Raw genomic sequence first — 25,508 nt, 5'->3', positions numbered from 1 at the left:
TTACGAACACCCGCTCCTGTCCGTCTGCTCGTCGATAAACTACGTTCATCGATAGTTTTTAAATCTGCCGCTTCTTTTCTCCTCCGTCGCTCTCTCTTTCTCTCCTTCGTTCTCCGGGTTACGAATTATCGATACCGATCGATCTTTTGTTTCATTGTTTCTTCGCTGGAAGCGACAGAGAATCCCCATTGATCGTCCGGGAGGGCGGGCCCCGGCTACGGATACAGTTTATTCGTCAAACGTCCGTTCTATTTTTCGTGAAAATAATCGTTAACGTCTACCGTTCACCCGGTGAAATATCATTTCGATACTTTATTGTATCGGCTGTTCTATTTTCATCCTTTACGCCGGTGTTGGTGGGCACGGGCCGTGTCGCGGGGAAATTGTTAGTGGATGTTCGTGTAGTTCGAGTAAAAGGAACAATGAGGGCGTGATGATATTTAATAGACTGCAGAGCTCTCTGCGCAGAATAACAATTTGAATAAATTCCGATTAAATAGAAAATGCGTTTCTCCTGTTAGCCGTTTTGGTAATTATTAATCGTTTGGTTTGCGTTCTTTTTTGTTTTTTTGTGCGGAATTAAAGTTACGATCAACCGACGCCAAATAAAAATGCATTCCTGCTGTTGATGATTTGGTAAATCGAAATTAACGTGACAGTGTTTGTTGTTGTTTCACTAGTCGTTGAATAAATGTCCGTGGATCATTTACGGTATTTTATCTAATTTTTGTATGTTCGTAAAACTTTGTTCTCGAGACACTGTGGCAAAAGAGTACGATTACACACCGACAGTTTGTGCAAGGAGAATTGCGTGCTGATTATTTTGATTCGTAGTTGGATAATGGTTGGAGTAATCAGGATAACGCAGGATAAGGTAGGATAACGATCGGAGAAGCCAGAATCAAACCGATGTGTAATCAGGATAATTGGACGGCCATATTGGAACCGTTTCAACAAATAGACTGAAGTGCCCGTACAAATTTCGTTCTAAGAAAAACACGAAGTAAGTATGTAATAATGTACAATTACTTTTTAATTTGATTTCCAGGTTTAAAGTCACGTGTTCGAATTACTTGCAGAAATGGTAATGGTAGAATGGCCGTCACGTCCTTCTGGTTTAAGATACCCAGCTCAAAATTTCAACAAATATCACTCGAACATCATACAAAAACGTGTATATTTTGATTTTTTAATGAAACATAATTTTCCGTATAAAAAAAATTGTTGAATTCCTCCGTTCCTCGTTTCGTTTTCTTCGTCCCCGGTAGTGAAAAATGACTGCCTAGTTTAAGCTATTTCATTCAAATTTTCAGTACACGCTACTCAAACATCGCATAATGAGATGTACAAATTGATTTTTTAAGGAAGCATAATTTTTTACATAAAAAAATTACTGAATTCCTTCTGTTTTCGTTTTTGTCATCCCCGGTTGGGAAAAATGTCTGTCGCGTCTGCCTAGTTTAAGATATTTCATTCAAATTTTCAGTACACGCTACTCAAACATCGCATAATGAGATGTACAAATTAATTTTTAAGGAAGCATCATTTTTTACATAAAAAAATTACTGAATTCCTTCTGTTTTCGTTTTTGTCATCCCCGGTTGGGAAAAATGGCCGTCGCGTCTGCCTAGTTTAAGATGTTTGATTCAAATTTTCAGTACACGCTACTCAAACATCGCATAATGAGATGTGCAAATTGATTTTTTAAGGAAACATAATTTTCTACATAAAAGAAATTGTTGAATTTGTCTTATTGTTCGTAGGTAACCCTTTGAGGGATTAAACGCGTAGGGTGTCGAAACGTAAAAATGGCGACTCACCGAGCATCAGGTACATCGAGCAGAAGATGAAGGACAAATCTAGGCCCTGAGCCGCGTAGATTTTGTCGCCGGGAACGATATCCCCGAAGCCTATGGTCGATAAAGAGACGAAGCAGAAATAAGAGCCGTCTAGCATGTTCCATTCCTCCCACTCGGAGAACAGGATCGCTCCGCCCCAAATGTATCTGGAAAAGTCGTACGGAACGGCGAACTTTTAGAACCGGAAATTCTGCCCGTTCGATTCACGCTAAATAATTCCGTGCTTTCGGATGGAACTTAACCGGCCTAGTTGCTACACTACGAATTAGTTTTACATTCGTCGATCCGGGCGATGTAATGACAAACATTCGCGAAGAATTGAACAACCCAAAAGTTACATCACTCAATCAATAAACCGTGGACTTTATGCATTTATCACGAAAATTAAACTTTACGATTCGCAGCAGGTAGCTTCGTAACAAATTATTCCAAAGCAATGGCAATTTTTGGCACGAATTAACCACTTTCAGGAACATAATTCAATTTAAGAGAAAAATTTTTCATGTCCGTTTTAATATACCATAATTTATCATATTGACAGAACTCTCAGCAATGTGCTAAGAGAGCGGAGAAATCAAAAGAATTTAATATTATTACGGAAGATAATATTTACGAGATTATTCAAATATTTATTAAGAGATTGTTAAAGGAGAAAATCAAAAATACAATTTTTGGAACTAAAAAGCTTCGAAATATTTCCTGCATGTTCCCGCAGCTGAACTTTTTCGAATATCGTGTGGAGTATCCTGAATATTGTTAATACTAACCCGACCATAATGGCGACGCACAGAGTCAAAGGCACCGTGACTCGCTGAGGATCGTAGCTGCTGCTTTCATCATCGTCATCGTCGTTCCCATCACCCTCCTTCGTCCCCTCGCTGCTCTCTAAACTTTCTTTGTCCATACTCGTCGCATCTATCTCTCTTCCGTGCATATTAACCATCTGTTCACCGAACAATCATAATCAGTACTGTATAATTGTCAAACTGTAACTTGTCAAAAGATCGAAATTGAGAGTCTTCAGACTTTAATAATAATTCTTCCAGGTTAGAGGTAATGTACCAACGACAAAATGGTGAAACATTTTTCCACAGGCAATTTAAATAATTTTGGTCTATTATATACTATTTCAAGCAAGGTTGTTAATTTTTCATTGTTTTATAGATAAAATTGGGAGATCGACTATTGAGTACCTAAGTAAAAATTGTACTTTTTCAAGCAATGTCAGCACAGTGCTTTCATATTTTATTTATGGATAAAATTAGGAACAGAGGCAGCACAGTAAAGCCTCGATCTAAGCCGAACGGAGCTACGCGATCTTAGTCAGTTATCTCCTCCACTGGGAGGCCTCCATACTCTGCACTGGCAGAGAGAGGGTAACTGTTTCCCCTCAATTCCTGCTCCCTCCCCTCATCTGGCGTCACTGGTCACAGCACGGACCAGAGGATTGAGCTTGGATCAAGACTTTACTGTATCTGTCCAATATATAATAAAATATATAGTAGCACAGTGCTTTTTTATTCTATTTTCTGGATAAAATTAAGAAATGAGAATCTACCAAAATTTCAAATTCATTTTCAAGCAATATTAACACAGATCTCTTTTATTCTATTTTATTCTATAAAATTAGGAAATGAGACAATATCTACGCAGTAGAAAATTGAAAATTGACAATTTTCAAGTAAAAGTTTTAACAGTGTTCTGAAATAAAATTAGAGGCTGGTAGTTACCGAGTGTCTAAGTGAAAACTGAACATATTTAAACAAATGCTCTTTTTATAGGAAGGTAGAAACGTTTTCGTGTTGAAGACAGACTCACTTGCCAATGATTTTTCCTAATGTCGACGCCATCGCGCTGCACTCCCCTCACTGTCAATTCCCTCGGCTTCCTCCGGCACCTTAAAAAACGATTCCTTTTACTCCAAACGATTCGGAAATTGCTTCAGCGCTAACTGGCAGTCGAAAATCGTTCTAATGGCTCGTAGCAGTTAAGTTCATGGTTAGAAATAGTCGAAACAAGAAGAAGAAGAAGAAGAAGAAGAAGACGTTCACCTGCAGAGGCAGCAACGGGCGTAGGTCCATTTGAAGCTCTTCGCAAGAATATCGCCGATGTTGCTCAGGTACAGCAAGAAGAGTGGCATACCTATTATGGCGTACACGATGGTCACCACTTTCCCCCATTTCGTCTTTGGGCAAATGTTCCCGTAACCTGTCCGATAGTATCGATATTCGATTAGATAGCTCCTCCTTCGATTGCAACAGCAGATACGAGGGCACAACATTGCAGATATCAATTTTTAGACATCGCAATCGGAAAACAATCTCTTCGCGCTGTGGGAGATGTTAGTATACTTCAAACGAGATTAAAATCTCGTTGTAAACATTTTTCCAAGATCCTAGTTCCGAAACATGAAAAATGGCGGAAATAGTATACGCTGTCTCGTTAAAATTCTTTGCAGGTTCTATGATATCGGGTTTCCAGCATAATGTGTGTTTTTGTTCCTCATAATTCTTAAAATTTTGATGAACAAAAGAAGAATGAATATGAATATGAAAATATAGAGAAGACATAGAATTTGAGAATATTTTCTGGATGTTTGATGCTTCGATTGATCAGCAATTTGATTCTCTGGTTTTGTAAAAAGAAATTATTACGGAGGGAAATTTAGGCTTTGAATCATGTGCTCTCATTGTCCAGCAATTGGTAGATCCAATATTCTCAAGCAGTTTCGGTCGGTAGCTTCCCCAGAAGATAGCTAAGACCATCGGAAAGACATTGTCAGACGTGGAAATATCCCTTGATATCACTTCGAGGAGCGTTTCAAGATAAGAACGCTCTGGGGACGACCGCTATCCTTTGTATCACCTCCGTAAGAGTTTCCGGCGAGTATTAAAAACGAATCGACGCTCGAGCGGCCGCAATCTGAACGCGGTTTGAAATTCAAATAGGCGCGGAACCAGGGGTTGTAAATAATTTTAATGGTCGCGGTATTCGGCATCGTTCTCGGCGGGGGGAATCGATGAATACGGGAGCCATAACCGCACGGAATGACACTTGTGCCGCCGTGAAAAACCTTCTTTGAGGAGATCTTCACGCTGGTAGATAATTTTCCGCGGTATTGGAAAAACTTTTGAGTCCTCGATCTTTATGATCGTCGGCCGTCGAGCGTCGGAAATCGTCCGCGAAGGAACGCTCCACGGAAACTTATAGTCGATTGAGTAATTAATACCCGGGCACGTGCTATCGAGAATTTCTTTTTTATAGTCTTCGCCGTGCGCCTACGTCTTGGACGCCTGCCTTCCAGAATGTTCCATTAAAATAGTTGCTCACCACGGTAATGTCTCGGTAGATGTCGAGCACGGCATTCGTGAAACATTGATCTTTACTACTGAACGGTGTGACAGAAATAATGATAACTTTCTTGCTTTTAATTATTTTTTTATGAAAATATTACTGGTATACTCGTGGCATTTTTCTGAGTAAATTGACACCAAGCACGGTATAGTTTGAATCACATTTGCCTGTTTAAAACACGATTCATTAGAACCTCGAGTATCCGAACCGATTTGCATTTATATCGATAAACGTTCCAATCCAAATCACGTGCAAAATAATTCATTGTACAAATCAGTAAATACTAGTACCATGGATTAGTTCGGATAAGCGAGGTTCTAAACTGTCGTGCATTAAACAGGTAATTACGATCCTAATTGTACCGTGTTTGGACTCGATTTAATCACAAAAGTATGACGGATGCGTTGGCAAAAGTTTCACCAAAAAATCATTGGGAACAAAAAAGTTCTATCACCGAATCAGTATTGTTACACGAAAGCGACAGAGATATTTGCGGTATAAGAACATACTGAAATATACACAAAAAAAAATTCGCCTGGAAAAATGAATATTCAGCCCCACTCTGTTCACAGTCATGAACGTTCACATGAAAAACTGTTACAATCCTCTCGTCCGCCATCGTGATCAATTACACGAGCCGTGAAATTTCAAAATGGAGATGTTTTTTCGCCGGCTGTACAACGACAACAAAATTTAATTGCAATTAAGCGGCCCGGCTTGAGACTACGTTTTTCCTTTGACTTTTAATGGGCACAACGCCGACGAAATGGCAGTTAAACACGGTTTCGTTTATATTTTTCCATTGCGGGGTGAAATCAAATTTCACCGAGCCATCGCGGCGGCGAAATTCAACTAAAACAGAAACCGCGCATTTGCATAAAGCAACGACGCGACGGTTCCGATAATAAAAGTCCGAATAGAAAATTTCGGAAACCGGCTGCGTAAGGGTTGTCCTTTCGTCGGGACGTTTCCTCTTCTCGTAAAAGCAATCGAAAACAAAGAGATTATATTTTTCATAGCCGCGCGTTGAAAAACCTCGGCTTTTCCTGCGTTGGCCTCCGCGGAAATGCTAATCACCTTTTTCTGGAGGGGGTGTGGGTGGGGACGAGAACAAAAAGGGGTTGGGAGGGAGGGGGGGAGATGGGGAAAATCTCGACGGACCGAAAACCGGGACCGGTTATCGCGGTTTCGTCGACAACAATGGCAATAAACCGCGCGACATCGTAAAGATGACTCGTTCGTCGGCGCGACGCGACGGAGCTGGGAAAATCCTGCGCGCGTGTTTAGCGCGACGTAAATGCGCTCTCCGCATTCGCGGGAGCGCTCGATGCATTAAAAATCCACCCCCTCCCCGCTCCACGCTCGCTGAATAAACGTGTTCGTTCTTTCGCCCCCTATACTCCACCCCCAACCGCCCCGTGCTTTTTTTAAATCATCGCGGTTGCAATTAATAAACGCGGGATTTGCCGTGTTCGTCCAGACGACTATTTCTATCAGCTAGTCCCATAAATAATTAAATAGTAAATGGTACTTTTATGGTATGTTTGTAAGAACCTTCGAAGCAGTCACGGTGAACATATTTTCTTCGAGGAAATAAAGGAATTGTTTAAACAGAATTTAATTTTCATACTTTTCGCAAGAACGAACTGACTTTTTAATAATTCAGGTCCGCGTTTTAAAAATTGATAAAACGTTACGCGATTCATGTCAAATCTACATTTATGCATGTGCATTACTATATGCATAAATGCATGCTTTCAATGTTTCGATTTTTAATTGAGTTTTTTTCACCGGTCCACATATTGTTCGCTAATGAAAATACTCGTTCAGTGGGGCATTACATCCAGGTAGACATAAACAATATTCGACGATTTTTAAAATGTTTTTAAAACATTCCGTTCTTCGATCTTTTATCAAATAGTTCGGCGTTATTTACATTCAAATGGCTGGAAATTAACAAAATGCTTTTTTCGTTCTTCGCACACAGATTCGCACACTGTGAGCCGCGTGCTGTTTGCCGATGTTGAATTTTATTTCAATCCAGCAAATAAAGGACAAAATGGCCATTTAAAATCTTTTTGTTAGACACAAAGGACTGACCTCCTGAATAAAAGTACGGCCACTGTACTTATAGTACTTTGTGATATATCTAATAATTAGACGAGGGAAAATTCGTGAGATACTTGTACGAGGTACGTCTGAGCATGGCTGTCTGTTTCCACTTCTTGTTTCTGCACGCTTATTCGATTAATTTTGCAAGTCGTTCTCCCCAAAAGTTAATTTTCTCATAACTAATTATCGTTGATTCTATTACGGTTTCAAATGTACACTATATTTTTTCATAAATTTAATAAACCACTAAATTGCACATGTAAAACAGAAACGAATAGGGAAAATACAAAATTGTAAAGACATTAGAAAAATCTGGGAATATTATCACATACTCGACTTATATAATTCATTAAATGGAAATGTACATTTTTGCCTCAACTTCTGCTTCCTGCAATTAATCTGGAAAATGTTTAGATTTTATTATTCGATGCATATAAAACAGCACAATGAAAATAACATACAAACAATATGGGACATTGACTTTTTATTGAGAAATGTCTCCTATATAATGTTGTATTATATAACAATTACTAATGGTAATTTATCAATACGATAAATTAAAAGTGTCAGATAAATGGAAAATATCTAGGGAGCGTTCATTTGCATAAAAACTGAAAAGCGTCTACATACTTCTAAAACCGAGCCCGGAACGCCAGGTACGAACGATTGATTATTCGCCTAATAATAATCACCGGCGAGCAAAAAAGAAAACAACAACTGGCAGTGTCAGAAGTTTCCGAGGCCTTCGTGACCGGATCGATTCGCTTGATAGTCAATCATAGCTCGTCCGAAAAACGGCGACGAGAGATTGGGGCACGAACCAGACCGTGCGCTGCCGCACCCCGCAATATTTTTCTCCACCCCCTCCCCACCACGTCCCCCTCAAAGCCCGAAAAATCACTGCCGGTGAATAACCGCATTGAATAAATCATCGTTCCGTGAAGTCGATAAATTATAATGCGTTGACCAGTTCGAAAATAATTCGAGCGCGTTTTTATTGGCGAGCGGAGAGGGTGGGGGGCACGTCCCGCGGTATCGATGTTTCCGTTTGCACGCACACGTCGAAAAAACGTCTAAAAATTCTCGATCTGCCTCCGAACAGAAAGCCAATTGCATGGATTGTAGATAAACTATAGACGAACTGGTTCGTTCGAATTTTTTGGTCCCGGGTCCGTTTCGACCCGAACTATGAAAATTGTTCAACTTAACCTTTGGCGATTAAAGAAAATTGATGGTTCTACAAGCTTTTAAAATATTTTGGGAGAAGTAGATGCATTATGCACAATTACTTTCCATAAGAATCCCCAGTCTGTGTAGTCGTGAGCATTGTCATAAGTAGACTGCTGATGTATTTCAAGCAAAAGTGGTCGAGCGAAAAACGAAAGGTTGAAGCTAGAAGAATTTAAGAATGCTTTTACCAGACTGCGGATTTTATGTATTTATAATAAAAATGAATGGACGAACTACAAAACTGTGAAGAAAAAATCTTAACTCAGTAGAATGGTTAAAAGGTAACGTTCATTTTTGTCGAATTTCTTAGATATTATTTATTGTCCGCTCAGAATTCTACTAGAGCTTCAGTGTCTTGCGGTGGACGTAGATAATTTTTATTTTGCATAAAGTGGCGCAGTACACTTGAAGCGAATTAACGGGAACGAGGCCTAAAGGGAAGATGTTACCCTCGCTGACAGAAGCTCGACACGCTACCATTGACGGTAGCGGCTACCAAGGCAAGGGTGAGAAAGGTAGAATCGAACGGACAGGTTTCAGTCAGTGCACACAGTCTGAATGGCTCGAGCCACCTCTAGACCGCATAAATCATCGACGATCCTTGGTAATCAGCGTCGAGTCCCGTGATACTTGTTGACGGATCGAGGACATTAGTGGCAGGGCAACTCGTTGCCAAGGAATTATTGGCGATCAACCAAAAGTACCGGAACCGATATCCCTTGGTAGGCCAGGGACGGGCTCGTTATACCCGGCAATTTCGCCGTGGGCCAATCAATTATCAAGATTAATCACGGGCACGCTCGATAATTCGCGGCTGGCCCGCTTTATTTGCCTGTAATTTATTAATAATCGCGGAGAACCGGTGTACTCCGAGCCTGAACGACTGCTGATTAATTATCAACCGATCGTCCCGTTTCGGTTTGTTCCTTCCGCCGACTATTTACGCCCTTTCCACCCTCGACGATCCCTATGGGGTCCCGTCCCATGTTTTTCTCAAACTTCGATTCGGTTGGAAGCAATACCGACAACAGCTAGTAACTAAATAATTGCGCTGTTTCCTCACTGTGTTATTTCATTATTTTATACACTGACTCCTTTAAATAATAACCTCAGAAAATTTATTGAAATACGTTACTCTACATAACTTGTTGATTTATGAACAGGATCAATGATTATTTTCAAATAATCGTCGCGAAAGGATTTATTAAATCACATTACCCTGTATAACTTGTTGAATTGTAAACACAGTCGATATCAGCATTGACAATTTATTGAACAATTTCTTAGACAATTCATTAAAAGATTTACAAGTCATAGTCCTCGATGTTTGAAGGACTATTTACTAAGTTAAGTGTATAAAGAAAATGAAACACTTCTTCATATTGCGGCCCGGAAACGGAACGAAAAAGTTGTGGAAATGTTGCTAAAATATGGTATGATTTGAGATATAAAGAAAATGAACTAAGTTAAGTGAATTGTATAAACTAGCAAATATTACATATACCTGTATATGTATTAAAATGTCTCATTTTCTCAGAAATTAAGTAAATCAATTTTCGACCACCAATTTCTACCAATTTAAAGTAAATCTTTTACGAAAATTATAATTTAATGCTTTCAGAGATTTAACCAGCCGCCGGGTAAACAATCGGCGCAACGAAACGATAATGAATGAAGCGAAAGAACGCGTAATCGAATTGGATATTTTATTTGCGTTCGTTAATAGCGAATTGCATATTCGGGCAAATTTCCATTTTCATAGGATTTCGGGGGACGGGAACAGAGGCTCGCAATCGAGATTACTAATTGATATGTAGACGAAAGTTTATTACGCCGGGTAAAATAAACATTCTCGCTGATCATTATTAGAGATCGGCGGCACGATCAAACGTTTCCGCGTTGATATACATCGATTCGCGGAGCCCGGCTAAACGGATATTTTTCTCCTTTTTCTCTTTCTCTCTCTCTCTCTCTCTCTCTCTCTCTCTCTCTCTCTCGTTTACAAACGATTGTAAACGTTTACACGCACACGTACAATGCTTTTCAATTCCGTTTAACCGTTTGGCTGCGGACGAACGACCGTAATCGCGTTAACCGCTTGATCGACCAAATGTGCGGCGACCACGATCGCACTCGTCGATGAACTTTGTTTGCGCAATCGTTAGTTACTTTTCGCGTGTCATTGTTGGAAAGAGTGGTAAGCCAGCTATAATAAATCGACGATACCGACTCCAACGAACGCGACGTCCCAAATTATAGCGAGCGTGTTCGGAAACTCTTTGAAAATGTCTGATTAGAAAGCTCGTGGCGGTTAAGCGTAGAAATTAATTTATTGTTCGTGTATGGTAATTGTAATCGTTGAAACGAATGGTAAGCAAGAATGTAACAATCATATTTTTAAAGTCTCCAGACACGAAGCATTCGGAAATATCTGTTTAAAAAGCCTGTACGTGACTAATCGTTTAAATCAATTGTTTAAACAAGTTGCCGCACGAATTAAGTTGCAAGCGTTCCTAAACGGATTATTAAGAACCCGGTTATCATAATCGGAATTGCTAATTGCACGTGTAAACGGGTTACTAGGGGCTTCGTTATACCTGCCGGGTCTTTCCAATATGGCGGCCGTGTTACCGATATTCGAGCACATTTACGTGAAGTAGCAAGTAATGTGATTTTAAAACGACGCTTCTCACAGGGTTCGTCGAATATCAGAACGGAAACGTTAATTTTACAGAAACTATTGCGAACACATTATTCGACGCGTTGCTTGTGATTGTCAAAGAAATTGACAACAAATTGGTCTGTTTTCAGTGACTACCAGAGACGCTGATAGAGGACAAATAATATATTAACATCTTGAAATTTTCATAAATCTTAAAATGCACCGGACTATACTTGCTCGGCAATAGATGGCAAAATTCCTAAAGAAATCAGCGAAATAAATCGGAATAAAACAGAGTAATCGTACTGAGTCGTCGCGTATGTCCGAGACGTCGATCGACATTGAAGAAGAAAAAGAAAAAGAAAAAGAAGAAGGAGAAGAAGTCGTCGAGTTTCGAAGCTATGCGATCGCAGCAAATCGCTGCTGGGGTTCCCTCGGAGGAGAGGGGTGGGGGGTGATGCTTGGAAAAGAAATCGTGCCGAAAATCGCTGAATACCCACTATACTTCGGGTTATTCGAATGGTGCCGAATTTTGACGCGTTCCCCGGCGGTTATCGTGGCGGAGTCGCAAGGGTCGGCACCGTGAATCGATCTGGCTGTCGACTAGCCGACCCTTTTAGGCTGATGCTGCTGGTCTGTAATCACGGTCGAGATAAAGTGGATAGCAGGGTCTCGTCTCGAACGAGTAGGGGTGAGAAAAAGAGGGGGGGGTGGTAGTAGTGGATGAAGAGGAGGGGGGCTAGAACCGGGTGAAACACGAGCGAGGGACGCGAGGGGGGTGGTCACGAGAGACCCCTGGAATTAATTAAACGATCGCCACCGCACGCCCCCTCTAAAGTGCCAAAAGTTCGCGTCGTTAATTCCCTCTATCTCCCTCCGTGCCGGTCCCGCGCCTTTGTCTAAAAAAGAAATATTGAGCGACGTTGGTGTAACGATAAAAAAAAAAAGAAGAAGAAAGGGGAAAAAACGAGAGAAAGAAGGGATGTTACAATGGAATTTTTATTCGTTGGTGTCCACCCTCCCCCCAGAACGAGGCCTCGCGGGATGAGGACACGCGATCTACCCTAAACCCCTAACCCTCTGCGGCATCTGTCCCTAACTACCATCCCCAAAGCAACCGTTGACACAAGAAAATTGCCCGGAATTGTTTATTCTCCGTCCCCCAGGAAAAAGTTTTCCAAATTCGAGGCCACGACATGAAGGACATTAGACGGCCCGCACGAAACGTAAATCGGGAGGATCGAGGACTATCTGTTCGGCGAAATCGGTACGAGGAACTTGTGTGCACTGAAAATTTGAAATACAGTCTTTACTCGATATATGTCCAAAATGTCTAGCAGATAAAAGTCTCAGAACTATCCCCACTACCGCGGGGTATATCTCTTGGGGGCCCCAAAGCTCGAGTGGCCTCTGCCTTCGAGGAGTGTAAACATAATACGGGTGATTAGTATCTTCTAGCCGATATATGTCCCTGGATAGACCCGTGTTGTGGACATATGTCGAGTAAACATTGTATATATTTGTTTCTTCTATTCAAAGTCACAGTGTCGCCAGATAAGGGGAATTGACTCGAATCGAGGGGAATACAGTTACCCCCTCTGTGCCAGTACCGGACTGGTCACGTGACATTGTGACGCATGCGCGAGAGAGACGAAGCGCGTCACGTGACCAGGCAGTGTCGGAAGCGTGGGGGAATAGCGTCGTGGAAGGGGAAGTTAGAGTGGGAGAAAAGTCTGCATGTAGCGATACTGTTCAAAATTAGGGATCAGATTCACACCTACAAAAATCTTGTAAAAATCAAAATTTAGTAATACTTGTAATTATTATTAGACTGCGTATTTTATATATTTATGAAGAAAACGATATGCGAAACAGTGAAAACATTTAGCGAGTTTAAAAGTTGTTCTGAATTCTATCAAATTATTCAGAAAACGAATAATTATTACCGATTACTCGAAATTGGTAAAAGATCGGAAAAGAATGGCCAAGTTCCCAATAAAACCATTAACGAAACAAGAATGTCAGAGTGCGTTCGAGTAGAATGGTCGTCGAAAGTTGTGCAACAATAGCGTCCGAGGAAGTGGTATGTTCTCGGTAACTGTTTCACAAGCATGGCATTGTTGTTGTGCACGGGATTGGGGCGAGTATCGAAACAAAATCGGCATTTGATTTCGATATCCTTTGTCTATCGGCGAGGTTCCCCTAAACGCGCGTCGGTAATGGATCCAGTATTACAGAACAGACGGAACAATGGCTCGTTTACTTCGCGTTTCCGATTCATTTTTCGAGTGCCGGCGGATAGAGATAATGCCATATACGGGATGCATCTCGGCGGCCAATCAAGCGTAATTCTGTTAGCAGACAACGCGTTAATTATTCGGAAAAGCCGTGCGGCGGTGGGTATGTCCGATTGTTGGTAGAATTCCCGAGACGAGATCGATAACGAGTTCGAGGAGGGCTTTCGCGGGGTCGAGGGGCAGGGGGGGATGGTGCATGGGGATGGCAGCCGGTTTGCACGAGAGATTTTGCCGGAGTTTACTTACGAGTTTGTTGCTCGTTGCACAAATTGCATATCGGCCGATCATTTGGGTACACAGAGCCCCCGTTAAACTCGGCGAAGTTACGTCGTCGGACCTATCATTCGAACTGAACCGCTGCCAACCCGAACCTGCCGGCGGAAACTCTCCAAGATCACGACCGGTGATCGACGTCGTTTATTAACAAATGGAATTGTTACGCTCGCCTTGCGATTCCTGGTTACTTTTGTCGAAATCGAAAGTCTGTTCGAATCGCACGCCTCAGATTTCTGTCGAAGCCCCACGTTATTCCGAGCGATGGAGCACGTGGGACAGATGCTTCTATATTTTATTTGTTAATGCAATTTCCTGTTCGTAATTTTTCCTGCATTAACGTTTTCATTTTTGCCCAAGTTTCTTTTTCATTTTCTTTCCCTTTCGTTCGATTTTCTTGCTGAATTTTTCAATTGTAAAACTAAATAATATTTCTGTGAATACTTGCACGATCTATGCATATAATTTTACCAATTATCGTACCTTTAAAGTCTTTATTATGTGAATTTTTATGTACCAATTGCAAGGTGCTAGGAATCAATAATTCTTCTTGTAATAATTAGACTGCGGATTTGTGTGCAAAATAAAAATTGTCCGAGTTGATTTTAAGAAACAGAAGTTTTAATTTATATCACTATTTTATATGTCTTTATGAAATAGTGATTGTTTGTTGTTAATATTTGTATTTCCTACATTTTCTGTAAACGTAGAAAACGAAGGTGTTTGTAGCTAACAAAGCTGTAACATAGCTGTTGAAAATGGCGTCCAAATTGGACACCGTCCGCATGAAAATATTATTTCATTTTTTAACAAAAGAGCCGTAGAATCACATATTTCTTCGTTTCTGCTATTTAATTGTACCACGCGTTTAGTTCTCACTGCATGGTTAAATAAATCCTCGTTTCCACAGATTATTTTAGAAGAATTAGAATATGAAAAACATTTCTTTCACGTGCTAAAATATTCGCTGTGCTGCTAATGAAATAACAACGAATGTCAATTGCAGCTAATGAATGTCTATTAGCATAACATGACATGCAATCAGAAAAATGTAAGGAATTTATTGGTAAAAGTTTCATTATAAAAATTGTTAGAAACAAAAGAGTTCTATTATTAAATTAATATACATATTATCTCACCGATACGCTGGTGTCGATATTTTGTTTACTGGCAGTCTTTTCCACATACTTCAAGACTTCACTATTAAATTACGATGGCCCCGGTAAATGAAATAAACTAATTTTGGAGCAGCCTGTAGCCCGTGGTTGTTAGAAGAAAATTGATTTCTGCGATAGAGACCTTCGCTCGATGATCTTGCGAGGTCGCCGGGAATATGAGTCAATTAATTTCCGATTCAGCGTCGTTGACCGCCTTTCTCAAGGACATTAAGCTTGCACCGATGACGGTCCTTTTCCTCGTGACAGGTGTTGAACGAATTTTCATTGGTTATCGAATTATTCACGACATTCCGCACGAGACTCCGAAACCACCTATATTCTCATTCTATTCGAATAAAGCGAACATTTTCACTGTAAAAACCGGGCAAACTCATCTTTTTAGTGAAATTGTACTTATCGGAATTTCACATATTTTAAAATCTACGTAGCTTCTGCAGCGAGATTTTCAATTTATATTTTTAATTCGTAGCCGAGGCCATTTTCCGTCGGTTTAAAACGCCGGTGGGAATGGCAGACCTCGTCATCGACGTTTCAATCAATTTAAACATTACCTTAGACCCCAGAATCATCCTTTGCCAAGCAGATTCCTCCAGAATCTGCAACGTTTGCTCTGCCGTGTGTGATTCCGGCCTGACAGGCAAAGCTGACCGTTTCGTTTCCAATGCTGACTTCAATCAGTCTACTTGTTCACAATGGACATCTGTACCGATTGTTCGATTGGTTTCTACTGGGTCTACCTATAAACTCGATCTTCCTGAATATTCGTATGTACTCGGTCCCATTGTTTCCCACGTTAATCTTACGATCCTTCGAGATTTATCGTTATTTGGCAGACTGTCCACCTCTGTTCAAAGACGGAGCACATTAAATTTATTATCCACACGTTTCAAACATTGTGTCTCTATACTCTTCAAATTTCAACACAGTTTTCTCAACAGCAATTGAATTAAGTAACACTTTAATTCATTGTTATTTCACGTGATATTGTAAGACTTTCGAATAAATTGCTAATTTTTATGCAAAACTTTTAATAAATTAGTGATAATACACTGATACTCTTGAATCCCTTTTATTACAGTAAAGTCCTGATCTAAGTCCAATCCTCGGGTCCGTGCTGTGACATAGATCGTGCAGGGCGACTATTTAGAGTCTCTTTCTTTCTTTTGAAATGAGAGACTCTTTCCAGTCTCTGTTTAATTACATAAATTACTTCAATCGCAGATGCTTTTAACGAACATGGCCTGTCACTCGACACAGTAAATAAAAAAGAAACAAAATGGCCAAGCCTCGCTCCTCGATTCAAGGGTCGAGTATATATATATATTTTATTTTGATATAAATCATCGACAGGATAGGAAAACGATCCATTTTCCGTCCGTATCCGATAAACGTGACCGATTTCTATTTCACGGGTCCTAACAACATTTCGATCTCTGACTGCGCCGAACGACGACCGTCGGGGGGTAGTGGATTAATTAATCGGCGCCGATACAGCGTGTCAATCGGAAGATCGATTAAGATCAACGTACTTCGGAGTAGCTTCGTCAGTCTCAGGAGGTCGGGGGCCGATCGGCGGGCTCAGCTCGGCCGTTAATTAATTTCCGGCCTAACGAACTCCCCCGCGTATGATTCGCGCAGCTTGTCGGCCGTCGTCCCTGCGCGAAAGTAATTTCCCAGGCCTGATACAGATACGCTCTGGCCCCGATATCGAGAAAATACGTGATTAAGCTTCTTCTTGACCGCCAAATAGCGTTAAGATTACGGGAATTTCATTTAATTAGTCAAGGTTGACAACTTCTTTGCTATTTTTGAGAGAATTTAGGAATTTTTCTTAGCAAAACTACTGAACCTTTTGCAGTGGGATTTGACACACATATTTACCGATATTTGAGGCACATGCATGATTTTTTTAAAGTGACAATAGTCAAAATTGCGTGAGTTATATATTTTTTTATAGAGCATGTTTGGAAGAATATGGACCGACGGATGTCACGATTCCGGTCTTTTTACTGATGGGAAATAGAAAAACGAAGTTGTTTAATAATCAGTATGAATATAGTTATGGTCCGAACTAAAAAAAAAAAATGAAAAATCTGGATTATTTACAAAATGGCAGAATTTTATAGTAAAATAACCGATTTTCTTTTTATTGAGCGGTATTTAGCAGGATAAAGAAATAAGAAAGAGTTAACAGATGGTGGTTTAGTTAGTGCGTTGGAAGGTCGATCAAAGATCCTGTCCTTGATCGATTTCGTCGAGATTCCATCAAATTTTAATTGCTACCGTTTTGAAATCCGCGCGGCGCGGCGTCATTAGCACTTTCCAGCGGATGATCCGACTAAAGATTTCACGGATTCATTATATTAACGAGGGACAATTATACGTACGTCGTTATCATAAAACAATTCGATCTTTAACTGCAACGCTCTCGACACGGAAATTAAAACGTGGAGACTCTCTTCGGAAAGTGCTTCGCCGATTGTGTGTTATTTCTGACGATTTGTCTGTGTCGAAAGGGGATTTCAAACAGTAATTGGTAATCGCTAATTGTTGGGAATTTTTATTTAATCTTTTTCAGATTCTCATTGCCAATGATATTTTACCGTGAAAACCTTACATCGATTTGAAGATAAAACATCCGCGGTTACGTTTTAAAGTAAACAATTTTATTTTCTAATATATCGATCATTCTCGTATAACATTAATTTTAACTAAAACACGATATAACTCTTCCATCGAATCACTGTATATGTAACACACTAACACGTATGTTATACAAACACATTAACAAGTTTAATCGCTTTTTCCCAGAAAATTTTACATGTTAAGCTCAAGCGAATTTTTTAACTCGAGCGAAGCTCGTAATGAGCTTAAAAACAGAACATGTTCGCACGAGAATAATAAGAAAATGTTTAAAATTAAAACCATAATATTTTCCATACCCGTGATAACAACAGAATGCGTCCAATTACGATACAGAATATTTTGTATTCTACATGGAGTAATAATATTTGAAATTAAAAATAAAATATGCATTCACCGAGTCCATATTGTTGCAATGGTGTTAATAAATCAGAAGGAACGCGTACACGTTCGAATAAATAAATCTTTGGAAGGAATAATCCGGGGAAATTGTAATTCCCGTCAACGATTTCCTTTCCGATAATTCTGCTGGAATATGCGCTGCAAGAAAAATGGCCGCCGCACCGCCCCCATAAGTTTCCAAATGTCCCTAATTCTCTCGCCGGGAGTTCGTAACGTTTGAAGCATTGATTCTAATTTTCTTCACGAAGATGTTCGACTGATCCACGGTTCAATATAAAGCGAAGACAAACTCATAGTAATCACTGTGGACGAATCGAGGAAGATATTGAGAAAAATAATTGTTAGATTTTCTTGAAATTATCCTGGAATTCCACGATGAATTCTATTTTTTACTAGGGGTAGAGTAACCATTAAGTGGACCTTGACAATGTCCTTCAAAATGCAGCGATTAAATTAAATTAATATTATATTGATATTTAATATTCATCTCTATCGAAACGGTAAACAGAAACGCAGTCTATTTCATCTAAATCCACAAACATTATTACCACTAAACCTACCACGGTCAAAATGACCGGTTTTATATTTTGCGATTATTGAAACTGTAAAAATTCATTTGTGGAAATTAGTGGAATAAATTTGCTGGCCCAAGCATTTGTTATATTGAAAATTGCGAACAATATTAGTAAATTTAAGATTGCCATTTTTGCAAGGCAATATTTACCAGATATTGTGAATGCTTGGTAGGTTTAGTGTTAATAGCGACATATTAAATTATTATTAGCATAAACAGTGGGGCTGCAGGAGCCGAAATAGTTCACTTAAGGGTTAATACATAGACAATAAAATTATGTAAGGGTAGGTCTGAGTTTTTAGAAGTCCTAACGAGAAAATATTTACCAGTACACTGAAAGGTTAATAAATTATTTAATTTTTATTCAACAAACTCAGTCCCCAATTGTGACAACAAACATAAGTTCCCGAATGTCCCCAATTCTCTCGCTGGGACTTCGCAACGTTTGAAGCATTGATTCTAATTTTCTTCTCGGAGATGTTCGACGTTGAGGTAACGACGAGAGAGAGAGAGAGAGAGAGGGTGAGAGGAAGAGAGAGATTCGTTGTGAATGATCCCTGGTTCAAAATGAACAGAGCGAAGGCAAACTCACCGATCGTAGTGATTACTGTGAGGGAATAGAGGAAGGCCCCGGCGAAGCTCCATCTCTTGTTCTCATCTGCTCCGTCGTAGCCGTTCTTTATGGCCGTGACCATTTTCCTCTGATAGTTCTCGAGGATTGCTCGGACTTTCGTCTTCCATATTCGCTCCGAGAACACGTTCTCCTGTGTAAAGATTCGAACGAACGTTAATGCCAGCCATCCTAGTCGCGATTAGACTTCGGCAACTTCAATTCCAAACCCCTCCCCTCCCCTCCCCTCCCCGCTACATGATTTCGAGCCCGAACTCGTTGGGTCTTTGAAGAAAATTCATCTAATGGAAATTTTGCTCGGTCCTCTTAAGTGTAACATGGAGGAGCGTATTTCTTTATCCCCGGAATTTAATCTTAGCTACAAAAAAAAAAATTTTCAATTTTATTCAATGTCTTTGGGCGCTGTTCTTAAGCAAGCGGAAATGGAACAGCATTTTTCTCTGGCTTCGGAGTTTAACCTCCGCAGCAAAAAAAATCTTTGTAACGAGAAGAGAATTTTCTCTGATTTTAAAATTTGATCTGTGCAACAAGCAAAATCGATTCAATGATAATTCAGTTGATTTCTCTAGTCAGTTATGATTTTTTAATGTTTTTTTGTGTGTTTCCTCTGATTCCGAGTGAAATTCTGATTTCCACAGAGAATGGCGAGTCAGTTGCATATCGTGAATTCTTAAAATGAAAAGTATCTGAGGAGACACCGCAGAAGAAAAGGGAAAGAATTATTATCGTTCTTTCCGTTCGGATTGGCGACACCCTGCGGACATTTTTCTTTACATGCGTAATGCGACGCCATGTTTCTACCTGTCCCCGGAACTCCGCGAAAGAAAATGTTGGGGTGTGTTACATCATTCTTCATTAATCGGTCGTTTGCACTTCTGTTTTTCTGTTAAACATTGTCTCTCTGTTCTTATTTTCTGAGAATACACGGTATAGTTTATGTATACCTATGAACATTTGTAGGTTATGTAGCAGCTATGAACTTGTCTTACAGGCAATTTAAATCTGACGAAACAATAGTGGAAAAGTTACGGCAAATATTCCAAAACATTTTCTAAAAATTCAGTAATAAACGATTCAACTCCACCTAAATCCAAACCCTGTTAATTACTAACAAAACCAGCAGAACATTAACAAAAAAGGATTTCATGGCATTTATGACGAAAATGAATAAACTTAATTTACAATTCTAAGGACATTAGAAGAATTAGAAAATTCTATTTGACATTTTTTATTATAACATTCTATTTGACTGCAGTTTATCACAATTCAGGAAGAAAATTTTTATTTCGAATGAAGGTCCGGAATAGTCGAGCTCAAAACAGTCGATAAAATACAAACGAAATAAAAACGTCTCGCAGGAGATTAACTGAAAATTAGAAAAAGCCAATGAACATCAATCCGGATAAGAAAACTGCCAGCTACTAATGAAAACGGTTAGTATCGGATGTCGAGTGCCGCGAAGGAGGGGGAAGAGGGGAAGGAGGCGTCGTAAAGAGCAAGATACGTGAAAGAAGAAACTCGTCACCTTGGAGGTAAGCTCCCAGAGGTTCGCAGCTGTCATGTTTCTCAGCCTGATCACGTCGCCGGCGATGTCCAGGCTGTTCCTGCCCTCGATGTGGGTGAAGAGGAAAGCGCCGGCTATAGTATACCCGACCACCAGACACACTATCCCGACGTTGCTGAAGAGGAAGGCTATCAGAGCCCTGGTCCAGTCCGCGATCCTCTCGCCCCACGGCTTCCGTCTTCGTTTTTTCCGTCTTCCGACACGGCCGCGATAACTTCCACGTTGCCAGCTTTTGCTCGACGACGAATACGTCGGTCGATCCCCTTCCATCTTTTATCCAGCATCCGAGGACCCGAGATATCCCGCGGTTTCACACGGACCCCTCAACTCGACGATGTTTCACACTCCAAAACCGAACTTGTCCCGACGCAACGAAAATCCATTTTCTCTAGTCCGGGACACTGTTAGGCGAACTGTTCGATGGTTCTCCTGTTGCTGTTGTTATTTTGACACGTAAAAAAATTGTAAAATAGTAATAATGTTGCAGGGACGGCAACTATTGAAGAGGAATGGACACACTTTATTGAAGAATTTCTGCCTTGTTCCCGCTTTCTCACAATTACTCTTGCAGTTGTTCTAATTTTATCGACACCTCACAAGTGACTGGATGAGGAAAACAGTGACAGGAATACTGTACCTACGAGAATATCGATGGAGGCAGTCGTGTGTTTATAGAGAGGCACGGACATGATTCCCTGGAGAGTCTCAGTCTTGTCCACACTTTCGCACAATTGTTCACTGTTTTCTCAATGGTTTTTTTTTTTTAAACAGAGGTTGAGTAGATTTAAAGGGCGTGGAAGTTTTTTAATCATTTTATTCACTTTATTTTTAATGTGTTTTTGTACAATTTAATAGTTGCTACACTTTGAAATTTTGATTATCCACGATGTCCTACTGTTTCACCAGTTATTGTAATTTTTCTTGGTCTTTAGTGAAAGTGCAGCAGTACCTCGCTACGAGAACGCCGTTTACCGGCAATCTAATGATAAGGTGTTATTAAGGATTATTGCACATCAATTTTTTCTAGCCAGGAAGCTAGTAAGCAATAAACCGAAAAATCTACGAAACCATTAAATTCTGCAAAAATGTATTTTGCCAGAAATTTTCCAGGTTTTTCCGGGCGTGAGTCGCACAGTTCGCCAATAAAGTATTAATTATATTACCAGGCACACGTCGCGACGGAACGAGAGAAGCTCGTGGGACATCTCGTCCGTGAATTAAAAAAATCAGTTTACGAGACGACCAGTCGGAGAACGCGAAGGGGCTAATTGCGAAACTACCGATTCCCGTTCCGGGATTGCGGATCTCACCCGCGGGAGGTTAGCGTAAATTTTGCGAGACGCGTGACACGGCGGCGCCCACGGGAAGAAACGCAATTCGAAAGTTTCATGCGTAACAAACAGACCCCTGTCGGTCTAATGGCGACACGCGAGGGCTCTCCATGGAAAATTTAAGCCGCGTGAAATTTCCGGGCCGCGACCCTCGACGCACCACGTAAATACACATGTAAAACCCTCCCCCGATGTACGGGGTGTCACAAAGTGCAGCGATCAGGCATACGGGGTGATTCTGTTTGCAGAAAGAAGTAAAAACGAACTAATAACATTTTCTCGGTTGACGAAATTCTCGGTTCCTCGTTTTCGAGGAAATCGAGCCTGACAGTAGAATTGGTTGACCATGATCAGACACGTCGGACGAATTTTCAACCGAAAGTTTTCACTTATTTTAGTTGGCTTCTAATTCATATATTTTCTTACTTTTTCTAAATTCTGAATTTTTACAAATAACTAATTTTGCGACCTAACAGAATAATCCCATGTCTGCTTGTACAGACTCCTTTTCAACGGCTCGCGTAACTGACGAATTTTCAACCGAAAGTTTTCACTTATTTTAGTTGGTTTCTTATTTATATATTTTCTTACTGTTTCTAAATTCTGAATTTTTACAAATAACTAATTTTGCGACCTAACAGAATAATCCCATGTCTGCTTGTACAGACTCCTTTTCAACGGCTCGCGTAACTGACGAATTTTCAACCGAAAGTTTTCACTTATTTTAGTTGGTTTCTAATTTATATATTTTCTTACTTTTTCTAAATTCTGAATGTTCACATATAAGTCATTTTGCGACCTAACAGAATAATCCCATGTCTGCTTGTACCACCAACTCTGGGACAGTCTGTATAAAAGCAACTGAACTGCAGCCAACGTCTGCGGCGTTGTCATGGTTTTTTGAATATGAATAAAATCAACGAAAATACGGTCGGTCTCGAGAACATGCAAAACCGAAATTTTCGAAAGACGATCGGTTACGACGCTCCTGCCCGACGGAATTCGCGGTACGATCGTTTAGCGTGTACAAATAAACGGAAAGTGTAACGCTTCTTTCTTGAAAAACCACGACGACGCGATTTTCGAGGAAAATGTACTTTGGACGACGTGGTTCCGAGGACCAAACCAGGGAAATCGGATTTTCCTGCTGTGAGAAGGACGTTGGCTATTAAACGAGGAAAAAAATAAAGATTGTTGTTGAAAATCGAGAGCCAAGTTGCCGATTTTTACTAAGTCTGTAACACTGCAAGAGTTAGTCAGATGGAACTAATTAAAAAATTCCAAAATTTGTCGTTACCAAATCGTGCTACAAATTAACTCTGAAATTATTCAATCCTTACGAGATTAAATTAAAAATGAAAAGAATCTTGTCCACTAATTTCTGGAGTACTAAATCACTGAATCGCAAAACACATCACAATAATACAACAAAAACAAGCACAAAATATCAAAATCCATCCCGAGACACAACAATTAATACTTGCTAAATAAACCATCTTGTTAAAAGCATTAGTAATGCAATTATCACAATTCTCATAAATACACTCCAGATTTTCCGCATTTATGACAGAAATGAGTAAATGGAATTTAAAACAATAAAAGGAATAAAGGAACATTTTACCAAGTACATTTTACCATAAAAATCCTACAAAACCTGAATGAACTCAATTCTGTTATTATCATAAGAAAATATGCACTAGTCTCGTTTATGGCTCGGTAGTTCTAGTGTTAAACAAATAATGACACTTTTATTTGGCTCTTACTCTTTAAAATCGACGCAGACAATTTGAATTTTGCATGAGGATCTGCAATTCATCCATAAATAATTACCATCCGGCTCAACTATCCAAATCCTTCAGCAGCATCACGGTCCTCTAACAAGCGCAAAAAGCATTTCCCAACAGAAAAATCGCAAGTAACAAAATTCCGTCACGAAAGGTTGCGTTCACCCTCGTCCACTGAAAGTACACGACGATCCCAGGGGTTAAAGCTGGCAAAAAGTATTTCAGTAGCATCATGAGAAAAGGTAAACTCAAACTCCACCCACCCACCTGCACACACACACACACACACCCACACACACATACGCACACAAACGAGCGCCAGCTTAAAGAATCAAGTAAATTCCAGAATTTCTGTTTTGTCCAAAGCCTTACCTGACGTAACCCGAGCACCGATAACTTCATCCCGTTCTGCTACACAATTCAGACTAGTTTTCTCTTATCAACGAGATAAAGCCCCTCTCTCTTATCCTCCTCCTGTCCCTCTCTTTCCAGGAGAAACGTCCTTGATCCTCCGAGGGGTGAGGGGATGGGAGGGGATAAATGAATGGGAAGAGAGGACGGAATGCTAAAAAGGACCAGGATGAAGGGCGGAAGAGAGGATAGGGGAACCAAGTCAGATTATAAGGTGACCGGTGACCCGTCCACGATCGAAAATTACAGTGGCGCGTTTTAATGGGAAACGTCTCGGTATCGCGGTCTTTTCTGCCCCTCCTCGGATCCTATCGCGGCCAGAGGTGCTCTGGTATCGACTCCGTCACAGGATCGGAAGTATAGCTTAACGAAATCTATTGTCGAACCGTTTACGACCGCTCGGCCCCGCGTCGAATCAAGAATTCCGACTGGAGAACCGCGGCCCGAAAACTTCTTATCCTCCATTCGTACGGCCGCCGGCGACTCCGGGGAGGGCCGGGTTTCCTCCGCCAGTTCCTCAACCCTTCCACCACTATATACCCGGCAACAGCTTCCGGTGCCGGCGTTCAAGATCGATTGTTCCGTGCCGGGCCGCGACATTTCCGAAACGAGATTTCCCCCGTGGCCCACAGACCGTCTCTAAACATAGACAAGGCGGGGGCGTCCCCGACCGATTCGACAACGGCCGACGAGACATGCCCTGAGCTACGGCCACGTGTTACCACGTGCTGCACACCTCAGCCCGATTTGAACACGCCCACGCTCGCCCCGGTAGATCAGCATCTCGTGCCGGTCACTCGCACGTGCCCGAATTCGAGAGGTTCGGAGTCGTAGATCTTGCTTCGAGCGCCGCAATTTCTTCCGCTGTGCTAAGTGATAGAGTAATTCTTTTTTAATGCAGAATGCAGAAGCTAATTGTCCATGTGTTTCAGCACTGCGATGCGAATTGCACGCATTGTCAGTTGAATCCGCGAAAGAACTGTGTGCCAAAACTGGATCTGGCTTCGGGTGTGCCTCTTTCTTTTCCTGTGCTGAATGATTGAATATTTTCTTGGTTGGAGCGTTAGATACTGAATGATGAAGCTAGTTGTCTATGAGTTTCAGCTCTGTGTTGCGAAGTGCACACTTGGTCAGTTCAATCCGCAAAGGAACTGTGTGCCAGAAGTGGATCTGGCTTCGGCCGTTCCTTTTTCTTTCGCTGTT

The 25,508-nt window shown here is 40.7% G+C and overlaps 1 protein-coding gene across 1 annotated transcript; it reads right to left on the bottom strand.

Annotated features, from left to right (window-relative positions):
* Positions 1-1,779: 1,779 nt before the first annotated feature.
* Positions 1,780-21,663, bottom strand: LOC143354696 (TWiK family of potassium channels protein 18). The gene is made up of 6 exons (XM_076788961.1): positions 20,741-21,663; positions 19,177-19,348; positions 3,911-4,067; positions 3,678-3,756; positions 2,627-2,802; positions 1,780-2,005 (listed from the first exon to the last, which is right to left on the bottom strand). Exons 1-6 carry the CDS (start codon positions 21,047-21,049, stop codon positions 1,780-1,782), a joined length of 1,119 nt encoding a protein of 372 aa, XP_076645076.1. The 5' UTR covers positions 21,050-21,663.
* Between the last annotated feature and the right edge of the window lie 3,845 nt (positions 21,664-25,508).

This window comes from Halictus rubicundus, chromosome 5, assembly GCF_050948215.1.
Source record: "Halictus rubicundus isolate RS-2024b chromosome 5, iyHalRubi1_principal, whole genome shotgun sequence".
In the NCBI taxonomy this organism is placed as follows: Eukaryota; Metazoa; Arthropoda; class Insecta; order Hymenoptera; family Halictidae; genus Halictus; species Halictus rubicundus.
This window is presented reverse-complemented; position numbering and strand designations above follow the sequence as displayed.